General features: G+C 35.6%; 2 protein-coding genes across 5 annotated transcripts in view; both read left to right on the top strand.

The window, feature by feature from the left end:
• Positions 1 to 4,220, top strand: part of LOC310716774 (ankyrin repeat and MYND domain-containing protein 2-like) — a 6,721-nt gene extending 2,501 nt beyond the window's left edge. The window contains exons 4-10 of one of the 3 annotated variants that reach the window (XM_083524187.1): positions 127 to 225; positions 331 to 491; positions 1,751 to 1,965; positions 2,093 to 2,240; positions 2,614 to 2,742; positions 2,901 to 3,030; positions 3,646 to 4,220. In XM_083524187.1, the coding sequence (XP_083380313.1) occupies positions 127 to 225; positions 331 to 491; positions 1,751 to 1,965; positions 2,093 to 2,240; positions 2,614 to 2,742; positions 2,901 to 3,030; positions 3,646 to 3,845 (1,082 nt within the window). In that variant the 3' untranslated portion in view covers positions 3,846 to 4,220. Of the gene's footprint in view, positions 1 to 126; positions 226 to 330; positions 492 to 1,750; positions 1,966 to 2,092; positions 2,241 to 2,613; positions 2,778 to 2,900; positions 3,031 to 3,645 lie in introns of all 3 variants that reach the window. The other 2 variants (XM_083524188.1, XM_083524189.1) reach the window with 2 other exon arrangements.
• A 2,197-nt stretch (positions 4,221 to 6,417) lies between these two features.
• Positions 6,418 to 8,716, top strand: sostdc1b (sclerostin domain containing 1b). Of its 2 annotated transcripts, XM_083523346.1 has the most exons (3): positions 6,418 to 6,830; positions 7,663 to 7,801; positions 8,313 to 8,716. In XM_083523346.1, exons 1-3 carry the CDS (start codon positions 6,828 to 6,830, stop codon positions 8,657 to 8,659), a joined length of 489 nt encoding a protein of 162 aa, XP_083379472.1. In that variant the 5' UTR covers positions 6,418 to 6,827; the 3' UTR covers positions 8,660 to 8,716. The 2 variants fall into 2 exon arrangements, with proteins under 2 accessions (XP_083379472.1, XP_083379471.1); XM_083523345.1 differs by lacking the exon at positions 6,418 to 6,830 and having other exon boundaries at positions 7,281 to 7,801.
• Positions 8,717 to 20,881: the final 12,165 nt, after the last annotated feature.

Genomic DNA, 20,881 nt, shown 5'->3' with positions numbered 1-20,881 from the left:
GAATTTCAGTCAAATGGCATTTTTGAAATTGAATAAAAAGGGCTGATTAAATATAAAACATTTGCATATATTAGGTTCAATTGTATTCTAAATAAATGTTTTTAATTAACTACAATTCATGCATAGGCAATGCTGAGATTACATGCATGATGCTGGATGCTGGGGCAGAGACAGACCCGGTCAACTCTGTGGGTCGGACCGCAGCACAAATGGCAGCTTTTGTTGGTGAGTAATGCTCACAGACAGCACACAAGATGATCACACAATGCTCACAAATGTCAATTATGTAAAACCAGTGAGTGGCTATTTCTATTTTTTCTTTATTGACAGGCCAGCATGACTGTGTGACAGTGATCAATAACTTCTTCTCAAAGACAAAATTAGAATACTACACCAAACCACGGGGCTTAGAAAAAGAACCCATGCTGCCTCCAAAACTGGCAGGACCTTTACAAAAAATCATCATGACCACCAACCTTAACCCAGTCAAGGTAGGGATTGCTTTTAAATCTATATAGTTTCTGCAGATCTCATGGTCTGTACGTTTTAAAGATACCGCAGGACTTCACATACAGCTACAGATGTTAAGAATATAATTGGATTGTTTTCTATGAGCTACAGTACAATTAATTAACCAATTATTTCATAAAAGCTAATGTAATTTCAGCCGTTCTAAACCAGCTTTAGTAAATATGTGCACTGATGTAATATGAGACGGCCTGGCACACAGTCAATATTTCATTTTATTCCACAGGTGTTTAGTGAGGTTAAAGTCATGGCATATTTCTGGCCAATTAATTTTTTCTACCTTGGCAAACAATGTCTATATAGACCTTACCATGCACACACATTTGAGCTAGGCTTCTTAGTTCTAATGAGGTGTAATCCTGGTGCTGCAGCATACATGCTTCCAACTCATCGGTGTAATACTCAGGTGTCCAAATCCTTTTGGACCAAAAGATTATGTGCAGTATTAGTATGTTGCATATCAGTAAGCTTATTCAACATTTTTATCACATGGCCCTTCTTCCCTTACCAAGGGTGTATGGGATAATGTTGAAAAAAGAACCCACCAGGCGAAATGACAACTGTATGTCACTGTCATGTTTTTACAGTTCATGAGGTTTAATAATCTATTTATTAAAATCTTGTGGACTAATTAAAAATATATACATATATACATAAAACCATTTTAAAATGTAAGAAAAACAAATTTAGATGTCAATATAGAGTAGGTGCATGATTATTCTATGTTACATAGAGTGTTCTATTTATTGGTTGTTTCCTAAAATGGTAAGATTTAATGTTTTAGTGCTGCTTTCAAACTTTTGGCTGATTGTATATTTTCTTTGTAAACTCAAGAGACTTGTAGTTTCGTTGTTTTATGCATCGTGCTGCTGCCCAAATGAATGGAATAAATAAGCAGTTATGCATGTATAAATAATATCACAGAAGAAGTTTATGTATAATAAGGGTTCATGGAAAATGGTGTAATTGTATCTCATGTTGATTGGAGCATGGTCTCTTAGTCTCAGATGTCTTGTTCACACAAATATTTTTTGATGAGTCAAAAGAAAACGTATAAATGTAAAATTGTGAAATGTGACTAGTTCCTGGAAACTTGCCAGCTTGGTCAAAATTGAGAAATATTTCACTGTGACATCTTTTTTTTTGCTCCTATTTATTTTTATTCTCTCCTCCATCTCCCTTATTTCATCCCACCTTTCTTAATAATCTCTCTCTTTGTCAGATGGTGATGATGGTGAAAGAAAACCCGCTGCTAGTAGACGTTGTAGCTCTAGAAAAGTGTTACCGAGTGTTGGATTTGCTGTGTGAGCAGTGTGTGAAGCAGCAGGACATGAATGAGGTGCTGGCGATGAAGATGCACTACATCAGTTGTGTGCTACAAACGTGTCTGGCCTTCTTAAGGAAGCGTGATGACAAACTAGACACTCTCCTCAAGAGGTCATTTCATTGTCAAGCACCGTAAAATAATGCAAATGGAAGTCTTTCACCACACTACATCTTCAGTATGAGCACACTTATTAATATGTTAGTTCCAGATGATGTATGTGATTTTTTTTCCTCCCAGTCTTTTAAAAGGACGAGATGGTGATGGCTTTCCTCAGTACCAGGAGAAGTTCATTCGTGACTGTATCCGGAAGTTTCCTTACTGTGAGGCGACTCTGTTGCACCAGCTGATCCAAAACATAGCTCCAGACGAAACTGTTAGTGAAACGGTATTGATTTTGATTTATTTATTGTCTTTACCTTGTGTAACCTATAACACATGCACACTGTAGGTTATTGAAAAAAGTACCTAGAAGTAAAGATGGTGCATGGTATGTCCCAGTGTCCTTGCAAATTTTCTTACAAAAACTCGTTTTAGCTACTGTTTAGGTTTAGCCTCTTTTTCTTTCATTACATCCTACAAGGCAAATGCAGTTTTTCCAGTTAAGGTGCAATCATTCGGGGGAAATTTTCAATGCAATTGCAATTTACCTCACAGACAGGAAAAAAAACACTGAAATTGCAAACTTTCCTTACTTTACTTAACTTCCTTTAATCAAATATATCCAAGTGTGAAACTGGCAAACTGTTTATTATTTCTAGGGGAGCTCTCCAATGGCCTTCTCAGCTCTTACTCAGGCATTAACAGGTCAGATGGCTCTAATGGATGCCGAGCTTTGTGCCACATGCGGAGAGAGAGGCGCAGATAAGAAGTGCTCGTTCTGCAAAATGGTACAGAGGCTCTGCTTCCTGTCATTTAGTCTTCGGTCTGTGCCATTTATAGGCTTATGTTGATGTAAATAAATATGGGTAAAAAAATTGAGGTCTACTAATTTACACTCAGTGTGTTAGTGAGATAGTGGTGAAATCTTTTGTATGATCATTTCCAGGTTGTCTACTGTGGGCAGGCTTGTCAGAGGCTGCACTGGTTCACACACAAGAAAGTGTGCAAGGCCCTGCAGCAACAGAAAGATTTCATAAGTAAAGAAGGTCCCAGAGTGAGAGAAATCCCTGCAAATGGTAACATATTGCTATGTCTTTATGCCATGATGTCTTTTCCAATTGTGTCTGGGAAATGTTGTATGAATTGTAGGAAACACATCTACTGCATAGCTAGTCTGAGAATGCACTGGTGAGCCTAGGAATAGCAAAGACATAACATATTAATTTCAAAGTTATTTGAGAATAACTGAAACATGTTTAAGCAGATGCCATGCAATTAATTTTGTAAGGATTTATGTCCATGTTACCCTTTTTCCTACATGACAATAACATCCCTGCCTTAAAACCAAGTACTAAATATGACCATTCTATTTACAACAAAAGTGTGATCTTTTTTCTAGATTACCCTTTGATTAAATTTGACACTGAGCACCTTAACACCTCATAGTCATTTTTTTTTCTCATATGGTAGTCACTTATCGACTATTTTAGGACATACAGATGTACTTTATAAAAGCCATACAGCCATTTGTTTTTATAATCCTTTAAAATATTCACTGACAGACTATATTAGGTCAAAGTTATTCAACATTATTAGATGGTCTCTAATAGAATAGCATTAGATTGGATGGTTTACATTTCGGTGACTGTTTTCTTAACTGTCCACTTACATCTATTACTTTGTTTTTTCAGCTAATGGATATGATGATATAGAGGGAACTTGCAGCTCATTGCTGGGTCTCTGTTTGGGTTTTGCGGAGCTTGAACGCTCACATTCTTTTTCCCAGAACTACTGTGAGCCTTCAAATGCTGTTGCAGTGGCCATGCCTGGCTGCCAGGACAGGGGAAGAGATGATCATCCAAGAGACATAAAACCCCACAATCTACATTAGACCCAGAAACGATTCTCAGGGTTTGTTTGAGTTCTTAATAATTATAGCCTCCTGAATGTATTATATTTTAAATAATTTAAAAATGATAAATCAAAACCTTTAAGGGTTCCTCTTAGTGCCTTTCAGGGTGATAGATACAGTGACTGTACAATACCATTTGAAATTTTTTAATTAGTTCAAAAGCGTATTGTTTTCATTTTCTTAAAGGCATTTTAATTAAAACGCTTATGGTTAACGTTGATGCCCTTTTATGGATGTATTTTGGAATGTATTTTGAATAGATGTATTTTGGACTGTTTTTTTTTTTTTATTTATTCATTATTTCCACAAATAAAAGCACCAAGGAGCTTGGCCTATTTGAGAATTTAAAGAACATTTAATTAGCATCACTAGAGTCTTTTTCAGTACAAGTAAATGGATTTATCCAATAACTAATGGTGGAATTCATCTCATTGTTGAGGTCAAGGTTTCAGGAGACTTTTGGTGGTCTACTAAATGCTAACTCTAAGTGGCTGTTTGAGGTTTTTATGGTAGTGTAGCGTAGAAGACAGCAGAGGGCAGCTTTTCTCCTCCAAATCTCCAATAACAGTTGTTATTACAGTATTCTTTCATATTGCAGTGGACATGAGGTTTAAAAATGCAGGCTTTCTTCTTGGACTTTTCACTGCTGGAGCTGTAGTACTAAGTCAGCAAATAGATTTTATAACCTGAACAACAAATGGAACAATATCCTATATTCATACTTGTCAGCCTAAAACATATTTTCTATTTTCATTATAAACGTCCTAAATATTCTGCTTTTAAACTCTCTTTTAAGCTCTCTTTCTTGGAAAATTAGCTAGACTTATCTTCTGCTATACAGGCCTCAGGATTAGATATATGTTAAATGTGACATATGTGGTCTTGTTAAAACTTTTTTACAGCTGGAGACAAACAGTAAAAAGTAATTTCTGTTTCTTACACGTTCTTTGAGCAACTGTATCTTACATCATTGTACCCTGTCACAATGAACTAACTGAAATATATTCTTAAAAAACACAGGAATCTAATGAAGGTTATCTAATTCATGTGTCAGTTCAGTTTACTTCAATTACAGTTTACTCCTGTTGCCTCCTCAGTCACCAAACCTTAATCACCAGCCACATATAACCCTTTCAGAACCCTTAAATTCGGCAGTTCTTTGTGAATGCAATTAAATCATGAAAAATCTTATTGTAATTTATAACAATTATGAACAATAGTAGGGTATGTGTTTAAAAAATGCAACAAAATGCATTAATACAATAATTAAATAGAACAGCAGGTTGCATGGAAAAACTCAGAACTTACTTCTCATACTTTCACACGTTTGGTATTATCAATTGCATCCCAAGGCACTTTCTTCTGAGGAATTATGCTGAACAACTTTACCTGAATGCTTTGTTCCTCATCTAATCTCACCCCAAGAGAGCAGATTGCCCTGTAGGCCAATGAGGGTCTGTGAAATGTTCTCTTGTCATTTTGGTTGTCAATACGTTCATAACTCAGTGCTCTAAACCATCTGTCTCTCTTGGGAGATTATCTCTTCCTGTCTTCACTTCTCACTTTTGTCAAAGTCACAGAGCACAAAAGAACTATCTCAAATATCTGCTTTTCAAATAAAGAAATTAGCAAATGCCACCCCATATCGCATAGCTTTTATATTCTACTTTTAAGCCTCAGGGAGTTTGAACACCTAAACAGACCTAAACAGGCACAATATCAATAGAAGGGTGTTTTCTTTTAATTCAAATAATGCATTTTTTAAATTCTGTATTTTTAAAGTAATAGATAAAAAAAGCAAGATGAGCAAAACAAGAATGCACACTCTAAAATCACAAAAGGCCCATATTATATCTAACTATAATCAGAGATGTGTAGCAGTGTTAAAGTATGATGAATTGAAAGCAACAGCCTGAGGAAAGAGTAAAAATAGAACCTTGTTTCATATGGAAAGTTGCACAGTTTCAGCAGAATAAAGAGAGCATGGCGCTTTGTGTTGCCATTTGTGTCAAACATTTATTTGGCATGCTCATTAAAGACACTTGTTTAAATAATTTAGAGGTAACTAAATCCTGGTGTATATTATTTTATAGACTTTTTGCTGCATTTAGAGCTTTAAAGGGTGGTTTTATATGGAATAAGGATGAAAAAGGGTATCTGATTCTGCAGAAATTCTTCAACAAAGTTCAACACATTCAGATCTACTTACTCACCAAGATAACAGAGATTCAATTCTTTCAATTCAATACACATTTAAATATTGAAAAAAAAAAACTGCTAGCTTTACACAGTCTAAGAATAACTATTCAGTGTGCACCGAGTGTGTGCAATCTACTGTGTAATCTTTCATGTACTGTGACTAATATAGTATAAAAATTATAGTCTGGGCTTATTGTCTGAATATATCATATTTATACTTTGCATTGTCTCTGTGTTACTAATCTTCTTGTCTTTTACTCAAGAATTTTAATGTTTAATTGTAGCACTGTGACTTCTTTTTCTTACCTAAATCTCATAACAATAGCATAAGAACAATTTTTTTTTTTAATCAATTATTGACACCTGTTAAAACATTTTAAATGAACACAACAAAATAGGCACGGTGCAGAGCATCTCGCACCTCATAGCGCCAATGTCTCTGATTGGATCCTGAGTTTGGGTTACTGTTTCTGAGTTTCTGCTGTGTTTTCCTCTGGGTTCTCCAGTTTCCTCCCACCTCCCAGAGCATGCAGATAAATGGATTGGCTATTCCAATGCCAATGCCCCTAGGTGTGCTTATATGTATACAAGTGTCAGTGTGTACTCGCTTCCCCATCAGGGTAAATTCTCCTGACATGCGCTCAATGTTTCCACAATAGTCTCAGAATCCACGATGACCTGAATGAATAAAATCGCTCCAGAAGAATCCCTTTTGGTCATCACCATGGGAAAACCCAAACCTAGCAACAAAGAAGAGTGGAAATGGTAAGTCTGGAACTACTGTCCTATGAATTGAAAGACTTATTATCTGGCTGGATGAAAAAAAAAATCTTCTAATTACTCTGATGCTGTAAAACTGGTTGCAAGAACAAATTCACTAATTTGCACTTGCCATCTTAGCCTCCCTGTCTGAAATTGATCAGCCTTGGGTCTAAAATAAAGAGGGTATAGACCCTTGTAAGCCATTCAGTGTAAAAAAAATCCATACCTCACTAGCTTCACAAATATACAGAGAACTATAGTTGCCAGCGTTTCATCACACTTTCCTTATTTGATACAAACATGTAAAACAATTAGTATTTAAAAGCAAATTATTATAGACTTTAAGGTTAATCTGTTTATGGATTGTTAAAAGATTTTTAAATTAATAAAGTTTTCTAAAGTTTTAAATAAATCATTGAAACGCCACTGTTTAAAACTAAAGTGTTATAATTACTTTAGTGCATAAAGGACGTTATTATTGTTCAAAATTTTTTGTCATGTCTTGGTGATGACAACAAAAAAGTGAATAGTAAAACCCCAGGGATATGCTCAGATATGAATGGTGTAGGTTTACCAGTTTGAGCATGACCACATTTTCAGCATGTATACCATCAATGCGAGCACACACCCATTTTTTCAAAACCACATTTGCCAGGCAGGCGCTGTTGGCTGAAGGCGGGGAGGGATGAGTATAAAACCATATAACCAGATGACCTACAGGTAACATCACCTCGTGCAATGAGAGACTCATTGAGCACTGGAAGGCTACTGGTGTCATATGCTCTTGAACATGGGTGGTTACTGGCTGATGATTTTCTTCTGGGCCTTGCTGAAGAGCTGTCAAGGAGTTCAGAATGGTGGCACTGAACTGTCGCACGGAATCGTGGCCTCCTCGCTCCTGGAAACTCAGGCAAATGGGTCTGTAAACGAGGCACGCAGTGGTGGGAGGCACGCAGATGGAGCGGCACAAACAGGTGACTATCTGCTTAAAGAATATGTGTTTGTCTCATCTTGCTAAATATTTTCAGTCTTACATTCTTGTTTTACTATGGAAATAAAAAAAAGGTACATTTATCTACTAGTAAAGACAATTTAAAACTTATAGTATAAATAGTAATGTAGCAACGACATGTAAATCACCAATTAATGATGCCTTACCTATTATTCTGTAGTGCATAATGTGTATTATATGTACTCTTCTGTTCTTTACTTTGGAGTCTGATTAGCACATGGGAGATTTTTCCACACTGCGTTTGAATTGTAAATTCTAGATACTGTTGTGCACGAAGCAACACATGCCACGGTTTAAGCCACAGAGATAACACTTTTTCCCCATTCTGATGTTTGATGAGGACATTACCTGAAGCTCTTGACCTGTCTCTGTACGTGTTTATGCATTTTACTGCGTGATTGTTCATATAACTGCAAAAATGAGCAGGTGTACAGGTGAGTGTATTTATGAATATGACTGCTTGTTCTTCACAGAGCAAAGTCAGTTGGGCTGCAAAGAGTTACGCTCCACCAAATACATATCAGACGGCCAGTGCACCAGCCAGAAGGCAGTGAAGGAGCTGGTGTGTGCTGGAGAGTGTGTACCCACTCAGCTGCTACCCAACTGGATTGGAGGAGGATACTGGGCCAGGCGCGATGAGTCTGAGTGGAGGTGTGTGAATGAGCATGTACGTCCACAGCGTATTAAGCTCTTGTGTCAGGATGGCACTACACGCTCCTACAAGGTCAATCTTGTGGCATCATGCACATGCAAGCGTTACACACGGCAACACAATGAGTCCGAGATGAAGCCTTTACCCCAGAAGACCACCTCCAAATAAAGACATGAAGTGAAAGCAGAGGTGTACAGGGAAAATTTTAAAAATCTTTTTTGAAAACCTCTTGATTCTTTGTGTGTGTTTCTTTAATAAACTTTCTCTATTAGAAACTTGTGTTCATGTGTTAATCTCCCCCCATCTGTTTCATATTAAGACAACAATCCCTTATCATATATTTGTCTAAATATTATAATTTTTTAGAGAACTTAGGCCTTACATGTAAAGACATAAAACAATTTACAATGTCACTGTCATGTTTAATGTTCTTTCAAAATATATTTACATAATTGTTTTAATACATTGATGAGATTTATCATTCCCAATATATTTGTATCCAATATATTTGCTTTGGGTGCAATAAATCAAGTTTTTTTTTTTGTCATGGTTTGTGTCAATAATCTTTGATGATTATGAATCCCTGATCATGTAACACTTTGGTTGAAGATTAAACAATTTAAATGAGAATGTGAGGTGGAATATAAAGTCTTGTTTGCCTAATTGACTACTTAACCTAGATATGTTTAAGAAGAACAAATATATTTAAGATTTTTAAAGGAGGTTTAATGACAGCTGGCAAAGGTGTTGAAGAAGTCAGTACACATTTATGTAAATAATACAGGATCTCCTGATTTTATCAGCTGAATAAACTTGCAAATAACAATGTATACATCTATAGAAATCTTTCTTTTAAAGATGAAATTGCTTAATACAAAAAAAATAATTTCATTTGTGTGGCAAGATAGAAACCTCGAGGAAGGAGTTGACATGGCAACAAGTTGCCCCTAGGTGTGAAGGTTGTGAATGAGTGGGTGTATGGTGGATTGGCATTCCATACAAGATATATATTTCTATATCTTGTGCAGTTTTCCCAGGATCTACTGTGACCCTGACAGGGATAAAATGGTTGCTGAAAAAGAATGAAAAGAATTTACACTTATGTGCTGCCAATGCAGTCAATGTAGCTCAGAATTACTGTCTTGTTCCAGAGTTTGATCCAAGTTAAATAAACCTACATAAGAACAGATTTGATAATATGTTCTTGCCTGTTTTCTTTCTAGACCTTTATTGTTAGAGTATAATGGATGTATTTTGAGCAAGCCTTTTAGTTAAATAGCTGCAAATGTTCATTGAAAGACAGCCTTTAGGCCTGTATTATTTATAACTGCTTTCAGTTCTTGTCTCCGTTGTAATAATCTCTTATGCAGAGACAGAGAATGCAAGCTATTCACAGATCAGTCCAAGCTATTCACAAATCAGAGCTTTCATCATGGGTGCAATTAGCATGGTCTGGCTTTCAATTTGTCTAATCATACCAGCACCATAGTCTCCTCTAGAGAGAATAAAACAGAACAACCTGTTTTCATAAAATCAGTAACACTTTTGAATGTTATACTAAACCAAAATTGTTTATGATGACTGTATGTACATACAAATGCAGTATATATCTCTTCAATCATCTGGAGCTGACAATACAGATATCAAGTACTTTCATTGGACTTTTTTCATATACTGTGACACTCATTTAGTTACGCATTGCAAATAAAAATGCCTGTTTTTCAGTTATCAGTAACATCAACATTTTTCCATTCCAGTGTCTCATGTAACAAGTGCAGTTATCTCTTAGAGATCAGGCTGAAGCCACACACAGAGAGAATATTTTTGAAGACTGAAACTCCCTCTGTCATCACTGTAGATCATGCCAGTACATCCAGACTATCCAAATTTCCCTAGATCTTAAAATACTGATTATCAACTGGCATGTTACGTTACAGGCACGCAAAAAAAGTTGCTACATATAATTTAATTTCAAATATATACATTTCTAAGGCTTAATACTTTTTTCTTTTTCCATTCTGAAAAACTACAGATTTTTGCTTTTGATATTGATGCTCTTTCATCCAAATGGACACATTTCAATCTTTACTTTTGCAGTTAAAAGAAAGTATTTAAGAAGGCATTTTAAGCATATGAACTTGATGTCGTATCTTATCCTAAATATGTCTGGTATGGCTAGTAAGCTTGACCTCTGAAGAGACAAATTGGAATTCTCCTATCAGCAGGTGTGGGCTAAAAAGTGATTTAAGAGTGTGGTAACAATTACAGTAATGATGCATAATTAATCATACTATAATCTTTAACTATTACTAGGCATTAGGCCAGACCAGAACTTCATTGAGCCAAGTGCTACCATATTTCTAATCTTTCCTGTCACAGCTCCAGGAAGCTCTGAGTAACCTTTCTCAGCCAAGTCAGAAAGGTCTATTTGTGTCAGTGCATGGTGGTAAAAGTAAATAAATTGTTTTGGAAGACACAGTAAGTAGTACTATTCATAAATCCTCTGTATTTCAAAACCATTTACAGTTCCTGCCATTGGACGGCTCTGATCAATCGTTTAGTAATAGTGTAGTGTGGAAATGACAGCATAATCTTTATATTAATTTGCAGTAATTTATGTTATTTACATTTGAAACCCATCAATATAGTTGCACATTAGTACATTTTTAATTTGAGTTGAGATATAATATAGATATGGGCTCAACTGTAAATGAGTCTGCATTATAAAATCACAAATCTCAACTCTGAATGCCTCTGGTCATTTCTCAATCAGGTTAACTGCTCTTTGGGACTGCATGTACATTATTGCATTGTCTACATGCCACACACAAGACCATTTTGCTGCGAGGGATACTTAATACAGGAAGAGGAAATGTGGGTTTATGAGATAAACACTGCGTTTTGTTCATTACAGCGGATTATGTGTCAGCACAGAAGGTGTGCCGACATGATACCTGTAATCCTTTAAATGTGAACTCATGCTTGGTTCTAGCATCAAATTTCTCTGTATCCCAGGTTATGAATTAGGATGATTTAATTATATTTAATTCACACACACACACACACACACACACACACACACACACACACACACACACACACACACACACACACACACACACACACATATATATATATATATATATATATATGTGTGTGTGTGTGTGTGTGTGTGTGTGTGTGTGTGTGTGTGTGTGTGTGTGTGTGTGTGTGTGTGTGTGTGTGTTTGACCAAAGTAAAGACAAAGCAAAAGCAGAGGTGTAATTGGAAGATTAGTTTCATCTTTGCTAAATAAAGATAATTGAACCACATTTGACCTTTCTGTACAGAAAAGACACTAATGAAAGCTTATGTCTTTATGTGTTTGTTTTCCCCACATTCCCATTACTCACCCTTAACATATACTGTATATAGCTAAATATTTTTTGGAATAATTTCAGGCTTTATTTAAACCAAAAGGCGATGTTAAAGTAATAATGAAGTGAAAATAAGTCATTTAGAAAGGTAATTTTCTTATCTATGGAAATTGGTATCAACTGATATATGCATGCATCATTTTGCAAAGGTATCTATTATATTTTGCATCTATTGCCCTCTATAGGGGAAGACAACTTCATACACTTTACTACAACGATCGTGTGAATAAAGATGAAATCCGGTAAACGGTCCCTTTTGTTACATCATTTGAAGAATTGACTACAAAATCTATGCATTTACATAAAAACATACATGATTACTGCATACATACATTTGGGTTGATTTTATGCTTTCTTGTGTAGTTATATTGTTCTAGTGCTCCACTTGTGTTTTACATTTGTACATTTATGTGGTGTACTGTGTATTTATATGTGTACAAATCTTCTTTCTTGTATTGTATTATAGATGTGTCCCTCCCTTTTTATTGTATTTTATTTGTCCCTGTTTTGCATGTACATTATTAGCAATATAAAGGGGAAAAGATATGTATAAAATTACATTCTTAAAAGCCATAGCCTTAGCATTGGCCAGTTTTGATGCTAGATGTAATACAGCACTAATGTTTTTCAATCAGTTATTACTTCTGTGCTTTTCACATCGCCATGGTGACAGCCTACCGCTAAATAATGATGAGTGTATAATATAAAACAGCCCTTCATGTTCTCAGCAGCATTCAAGTGATGACTGCCACTGATTGGGGTGTTGAAATAAAACAAAGACATGTGGGCTCAAAGACACTGGAGCTGAAACCTTCATGAATGTCACCCATCATGAATCTCTGACAATAATGGAAACTAACGAAGAGTCAAAATCTCTGCCAGACCTCTGTTACCATAGGTTTAGGGTTAGGGTTTTTTTATTTAAATAAAAAAAAATCCATAGAGAAATTGCAAAGCCACAGGATGACTCAAGCCTGATTCACTTGAAGAAATACATTTATCATTATCCACCATTAACCTTTCATCTGCAATTATGCAAAAACATTACTGCCAGTTTGTTTCTTTTTACAGAATATTTGCTACAGAGAAAGAACAGGCACTGAAATGCACCCAGGGCACCACCTCATATACAGAGAACTTTACATCACTTGTCATGTGCTGTAGAACATAAATAACCCTGTCTACAGTCTGATGCAGTGTGTTATCTCCACAGCCAAAAAGCATGCATCCAATAATAGAAAACACCCACAAGATTCCCTTTTAAACTTCCAGTTTGATCTGATTAACAATCATTCACAAATTAATTCAGCTATCAGCCAAATCAAAGCAGTGTGATGAAAAGACCATCTGTTGCCATGCGATTAGTGTAATTATACACATTGCATGGTAACTAAAATCCATTAAACACAAGCATTAGGTATGTATTTTCATGCGCATGCAGCAACAGGTGTGTGGTCCAGGTGTTTAAAGATTTGAACCTCCCATGTAATTAATTCTATTAATTAGTATAAATTTAATGTACAGTAATATCACAGTAGCCATTAAACTTGCTTGTAGATTAATCTTGTAATGTCTGCTTTACACTGTGACTAATAAAATTCAGAAAAAGAAAATATGAATGATGTAATATTTGATTTAACTGCTATAATGGAAAGTCAGCATAGTTTTTTATCTTTAAAAGAATTTCACGTTTTAATGCCAGATCATTGTAGATTTAGGCATTTTTTTTCTATAAAGCACTCAAAGACTGCAAAAACTGTCTTTATACCACATTGTTTCGCAGTTAACAAAGATGAAATGCGATAAAATGTGCTGAAGTACACACGCAGAGCGACTGATCTGAGCAGTCGAATCATACTCTGCAAACATAAGTGGAAAAAAGAGAGCGTCTGTAAGAGCAAAACAGACAGATAAATACAGAAACAAAAAAATAGAAAAGCAAGAGAAACAGAAAGAGAAACTAATAACGAGGGGAGAAACAAAGAGTAGGGGTAGACAAACAGAGAGAACGGGTAGTCAGTGCTAGTTTTATTGTTATTACACTAGATTGACTTTGCAATATTCCAGGAATGTTTGGCTGCTTCTATTTTTACCCTTTCCTCCACTCTAGATGGTGCTCTTTACACATGTTGTGCTAGAAAATGCTTGCTTCAAATAGATAAACATTATATTAAGGATATATTCACTTTTTATATTTGATGTTTTGAAAAATGTGCAAGTTTAAGGATCTGATTGACTTTGACCAGGGACAAATTGTGATGGCTAGACGACAGGGTCAGAGCAACTTTAAAACAGCAGGTCTCATTCGCTATTTCTTGATGGGTTGGTTAGCATCTACCAAATGTGGTCCAAGGAAGTACAACCTGTGAACCTGTGGCTCGTCTGTCTGGTTTAAATCCACAAATGAGCTACAAATAGCTGCAAAAGTTAATGCTGATAGAAAGGTGCCATAACATTATGTTACAGGATGCTGTGGGCTATGCAGTTGCAGCTATGCAGTTGTCTACTACCAAAAGCCCAAGCATGTGAGCATCAGAAATGGACCATTGAGCAATGGAAGAAGGTGGAATCAGGTTTTTCTCCTCATGTGGATGGCCAGGAACATGCGTGTTGTTTTGTTGCCTGCTTTCCTGCAGAAGTGCAATGGATGCACCATGGGACAAAAGCAAATTGACTGAAGTAGTGTAATGCTTGGGGCAGTGCTCTGCTGGGAATCCTTAAGTACTGGTATTTTTGTGTATCTTGACCTGAAACACTTACCTAAACATTGTTGCTAACCAAGTACATGTCATCAGTACACCCTAATGGCAATGACCTCATTCAGCAAAATCATGCTTCTTGTCACACTGCTTAAATTGCTTAGAAATGGTTTGAGGAACATAACAAAGTTGTTGTTTAGGCCTTTTTCCAGATTTCCATCCTGACAAACAAGTAAGATCAATGGAGGCCCCATCTCACCACTCACAGCACTTGAGGTATCTGCTACTAACATCTTGATGACAGATACTACAGACACGCCTGTTAATAAACATTTTAACTCCAACTATATTTAAAGTATTGTTGTACTGTGTAGCCTAAATACAACAAGAGTTGATGCATTTCACACCATTCTTTAACAAATTAGGATTTTCTCAAACACTAATAAATTGCTCAAGTTACTTTTTAAGGGATAACAATTTAAACATTTCCCTCAAACCACATATGAACATGTTAATAACTACCCAGACAACATACTAATATAGTGAATCTAGAGTTATATAAAGAGCACATGCAACTTAGCATGCCAATCTCATCTATAGATGGAATTAAAATACTTCTGATAGACTTCTGAAATTATATCACAAAACAGCAAATTAAAAAAGCAACCTGAAATTACAATCAAAGAACCAAATGAAATATTTCCCTCAGCACCTAAAGAAAAGCAAAACGAAACTAGAGAAGAAAAATGCATTTAACTTAAACCTCAGGAAACGTTTAATTAGTGTAAAATACAGCCTGCACTATACCAGAAGGATCCTTTCAACCTTCAAATAAAGTTGTGTAGCCCAGTCTGTATTTGCCTGGTACTCCATGCAGCACTGCTTCTAGAGCTGCTCTTCCCACTCTGATGGCCTTGCAATGATGGATGTCTCATATGGGCTGTCCGGCAGAATGCCTGCTTCACCGCAGACGTCTGGTGAAGGGAAGCATGCCATAAATCCAAAGCCAAGCCTTCCACCTGGGTACATGCCAACAGCCAAGAACAGCACAGCAATACTAGATTAAAATGACATATCTTTGACCAATGTTGATGTCATGTCCAGGTTTAGTTGTACATGAACAACACGCAAGGGAAACAAGGGGGCATATAATAGTCTGTGTAAGGAAGAACGAGTGTGTGTGTGTGTGTGTGTGTGTGTGTGTGTGTGTGCGTGTGTGTGTGTGTGTGTGTGTGTGTGTTTGTGTGTGTGTGTGTGTGTGTGTGTGTGTGTGTGTGTGTGTGTGTGTGTGGGTGGGTGTGGGTGTGGCTGTGTATGTGTATGTCTGTATACGAAGCCCATATTGCCTTAATTACAGATTGTCTTAAGAGGGCCCCTGACAGACATGCAAAGACAGAGATGCAGGATATATTGCAGGATGACCAGCCTGTATGATGATTTACAACATTCTACACACTCAAAGGAGGGAATAAAACACATGCCAGATGGGATAGAATGAGCTCTTCCTTCTATATTCTGATTTAATAAATCGGTAGTTATATCTCTAATGTAGGAATTTCTGTGGTCATTACTTTGGGCATATTTCAATCATGACTGGTTTCAGGAAAATAAAATAATACACTGAGAGCTTGATATCTTATTGAGTAAAGCTTTCATTACGATGGAAGATCTCACATACATGATCTTCAGAATTTGAAATAGAAGTAGGCTTGCTTTGTTATAATTGTTGTTACTTCTACTAATAGTAATGAAAAGACCTGGTGATGTAGGTTTTTTAGTGTTGTTGACTCAGTTACAGGATTCCTGGTTCAAACTTAAGTTAATGTTTGTGTGGAAATGAACAGAGATCTATCTGTATTCACGTGGCTTTCCATTTCCTGCCAGTAGGTAAATTGGTGCTCTAATTAACCCTAGATATGAATGTGTTCATTGGCCACCACAGTGAAATGGTGTACCATACACATAGATTCCTCCCGCTAACCCAGTGTTTGTGTAAAAGAATTTAGACTCAATAACCATGATAAAGCATGATAAAGCAGTTTAAAGGTTTACATTACATACATTACATTATATATTTATAATAATAATAATAATAATAATATTATTATAAATAAAGTAACAAATAGTTTAAATATAAAAAAAGCATGTATTTCTGTGTAATTAAACAAAGTTTTTGTTTTTAAAAAGTGTCTATATATATATGTGTGTGTGTGTGTGTGTGTGTGTGTGTGTGTGTGTGTGCGTGTGTGTGCGTGCTAGTTTTGGAGTTCCAATGGGATTTATATTGTGTTGACATCATAACAATTTTTTTTATCAAAAAAAAAAAAAAAATGAAAACCAGTGCATTTTCAAGTTAGTTGTTATGTAGACAAACTGTGCCAGCCTTCAAAATAGCATGAAGCCAAAGAAAGAGAGAAAGAAGCAAAAACTGCTACTGCTCCTATGGCTTGCTTAATTTTGTTATTCTCCCCCCCCCCCCCCCCTGGATTAATCAGCGTTGACAAGAGGTCAGCACTATTCCATGTAAACACAGCATGGTATGGTGATACGGCCCATTTGTTAAGAAAATGCAGAACTCAAGGCAATTTAACTGTGGCTTTTTGGATACAACACATATATTTACAAGCCTCAGAATGAGCATGCCAGGATGGCACAGATCACACATGATGTTTATACACAATGTTCAAATAGGTTTAGTGTTTAAAGGGCAAATCTTTAGAATCATGCCCTGATTAAAGAGCACAAAAGCTGAACATTTAGCAGCAAATACAAAAAGTCATTAGCTGGCTGACTGGAGTATTTAGCCCTCAGTGGGATACTGTTTAAAAAGGCTTGATGTGAAAAACCTCAACGAGTAAATACGGATGACTGTATGAGAGCAGCATCTGTCTTTTTTATTGTGATGCTCCACTGGTAGTCTGTCATTGGAGATGCCTAATCAGTATTTCTGGCTTTTCTGTGGCTTAGAAAAACCTGTTTCAGTTATTAATGTGCCTGAAGATGTTCGGTTAATGCCAAGTTGAGGTTCAACTCTATATGTCCAGCTATTTAAGCAGGCTTTGATCTCATCCAGAAAGGATTTGAATGTTACCAAAAGTCTGAATTAGCTGTGAGAAAAGAAATCTCAGAAAGTCAGAGGGCAGCCACAGGATTAGTTTATTTACTTAAAAGTAAGCCTACTTTCAACCTGTGCCAGTAGAGGGCATGACACGCACACACACACACACACACACACACACACACACACACACACACACACACACACACACACACACACACACACACACACACACACAAAACCAGCACATTTTGACTACTCACAAACAATAAATATCAAACAAGCCTTCAAGGAATAATGTTTTTTTTTTATCTTATGAAAATATTAATAGTCATGACTGCAGTAATGCATACATATGCTCAGAAACCAGCTACTGATTCCGTGGCAACAAATCCACAGTGCACTGAGATTGTGAGTCATATTTCTCGGGTTAAATCATATGTTTGAAAATCATTAGCTTCTAAAATGTGGCAAAAAAGACTGCAGAAAGAAAGAAAAATGCATTAACAGTACAGAGACACCAGAAAAGTCAAATTCCACGGAGAAACTTGGCCAGCACTCCAAGGACAAAGAAAAAGAGGAAGCAGTTAAATCACACAATGCCAGCATCACTTTTAGAGCTATCGGTAATATTAGAACAACATGTCATAGAAGGTAGACCATGTCATAGACCCAAGTTGGAAGTATAAACTTTTTTCATTTGTGTTAACTACTGACATATGGCAGTGCTTTCAGCCAACCATAGACAAATTCTCTTTTAAAAGTCTGAGACAAAGTGAAGGCATTGCGTGGGATATAACAGTCTCAGTTTGAGCATTACAGCAGACTGCTTCACTCTGTGTGCATTCAGCAGCTACCTGACGAAATACAGTATAGCTTCAAATGGGTTACAATTACTTAACAAATGAAACATCAAATACATGTCAGTTTTTAGAAGAGATTAAGTAAACAGGTAGATCTTGATTTTTGACAGTAGGATGCATTCATTGTTAACAAACTGTACTCATGGGAACCAGAAAAAAAAAAACAATTTGGTGGTGCGCTGCTTAATGTTATTTAAAAAAAATAAAAAAATAAAAATAAAAAATCATCAATACCATCATATGAAATGTACATTTTTTAGGGAATGACATTCTGAATATTCAGACTTTTAATTGAGTAAAGTAATAAGTGAGCTACTATTACAATTCTGGTTTAATAGCTTTAAAGTATGATTCTCTTACCAGTCTCTTACTTTGTCATCTTACAAAAAAAGAAATTTACTATTTTTATACACATAAAAAAAATCTCATTAAAGAAAGCTGCATTAACATATCAATGTATGTTAAATAGCATGCATTTGTTAATTGATTTATTAATTGTAGTTTATGTGGCATGTCCCCCATTCTGTCAATAAGCTACAGAAATAACTCCTGTGATATGAAATCAACCAATGGCTCCTGACCAATTAGATTAAACATTTATTCAGTTTTGTTCATAATAGTAACAAATAGATAAAAAAAAAAAATAGATAAAGGACCTCTGAAGTTTAGTAGCATACTATACAACATGTGAAAAGGAACAACTAATCAAACCACCACACAACAAAACTATAGCTTGAAGAATAGAAGATCTGGCCTGATATGATTTAATGATAGAATTGGACAAAATCTTAATGTCCTGGAATCGTGTATTTCCACAAAAATGATCCCTTTTTGAATGCATGGGTAATTTTATAATCCATGTAATGTAAGTGCTGAATTCAAGAATTAATACATTTCAGATATTAGTTTTAATATAGGGAGGTATTTTACTTTACAAATAAGTCAAATTAAGACACATATAAATGCATATCTACATCCAAATAAATAATGCAGATGTTTATTATTTGTGTTAAAAATGGTGAACATGTTCAAAAGCAGAAATAAGAATCTCCTTGCATTTTGATTTCAAGAGATTTAAAACTCTTCCTAATATGAATACAATATTAACTGCTTCGATTCTTCTCAGAAATAAAAGCCCAAAATAAGATCTGTTTTTGTAAATAAACAAAATCAAAACAAAAAACTGTCAATTTAGATTGTTATACAGTTACAAACTATTTTAAAATTTTCAGCGGTAAATAATTATAAAATAATTTATGTAAAAAGACATTGCAAGAGAGATTGTATTTAGTCACTGAGACTTATACTATGAACAAACCTGCACAAAGCTTGATCACTGAATATGAAATAAAATGTACAGTAATGCCCCGCTTTACCGCGGAATCGCATTTGCCACATAACTAATTAGTTTGGCTGATTTTTCCAGTCTCTCTAGCATAGCACAATAGACCAAAAAGCTTATAGGGTATGTATGTTTTTATGTTTTATGTTGAAATAATGAAATTTATTAATAGAAATATATGTATAAGTATAAAATGAAGTAAAATGTTATACTGTATACATAAAATAGCATTTTTTGCAGTCACAGTTTTTTTTTTTATCTCGGGCGGGTTTGGAACGTAACCACCGTGATAAAGGGGGTAATATTTATAAAATGTACATATGAGTCTAATTTAAAATATGAATCATATGGCACTTATGTGACTTTTCTGTATGGGTTAATATTCATTAATTTATACTTTTAAAAGTCATCAAAAAATGTGTTTGGAGAGAAAGATTTGGAAGTAATACATATAAATGATAAAGATTATTAATACGTTGATACCGCAATGTAAATGGAAAACATCTGTAATTAATATTTTACATTTCTCATTCATCCTCCACAAAGCAATTGAAAATAAAATAAGAAAATAGGTAAAAAAAAAAAAATTTTATTGCCAGAGATAGTTTGAGTGAGCATCACCTATGGAAAAAGCACAAATACAACAAAATCTAATATGTAATGCCTGTCACAGGAAAAACGCCTCTAGAACTAGAGTAAAACAGAGCCTTATTTGTATACACATGACACACACACACACACACACACACACACACACACACACACACACACACACACACACACACACACACATGCACAGAGTTGGTCAGCAAGGTCAAAAGGCCTCACCTGCAGAATATCCGTTCTCTACTGGGAGCTGTCAAATTAGCAGTTGGTTATTATAGAGGCTTAGGGCTTGTTCTACGAATGAGAGTGAGTGAGTGAGTGAGTGAGTGAGAGAGAGAGAGCGAGAGAGAGAGAGAAAGAGAGAGAGAGAGAGAGAGAGAGAGAGAGAGAGAGAGAGAGAGAGAGA

The sequence above is a fragment of the Silurus aristotelis genome (assembly GCF_946808225.1).
Source record: "Silurus aristotelis genome assembly, chromosome: 21".
NCBI lineage: Eukaryota > Metazoa > Chordata > Actinopteri > Siluriformes > Siluridae > Silurus > Silurus aristotelis.
The sequence above is the reverse complement of the archived record's forward strand: the minus strand, read 5'-3'. Positions and strand labels throughout refer to the sequence as shown.

What these genes read in the sequence shown, in the direction of transcription:
- sostdc1b (XM_083523345.1), top strand. Translation starts at nt 7,606, where the DNA reads ATGCTCTTGAACATGGGTGGTTACTGGCTGATGATTTTCTTCTGGGCC. An exon ending in AGATGGAGCGGCACAAACAG is followed by an intron (nt 7,802 to 8,312) that starts GTGACTATCTGC and finishes TGTTCTTCACAG; the next exon opens with AGCAAAGTCAGTTGGGCTGC.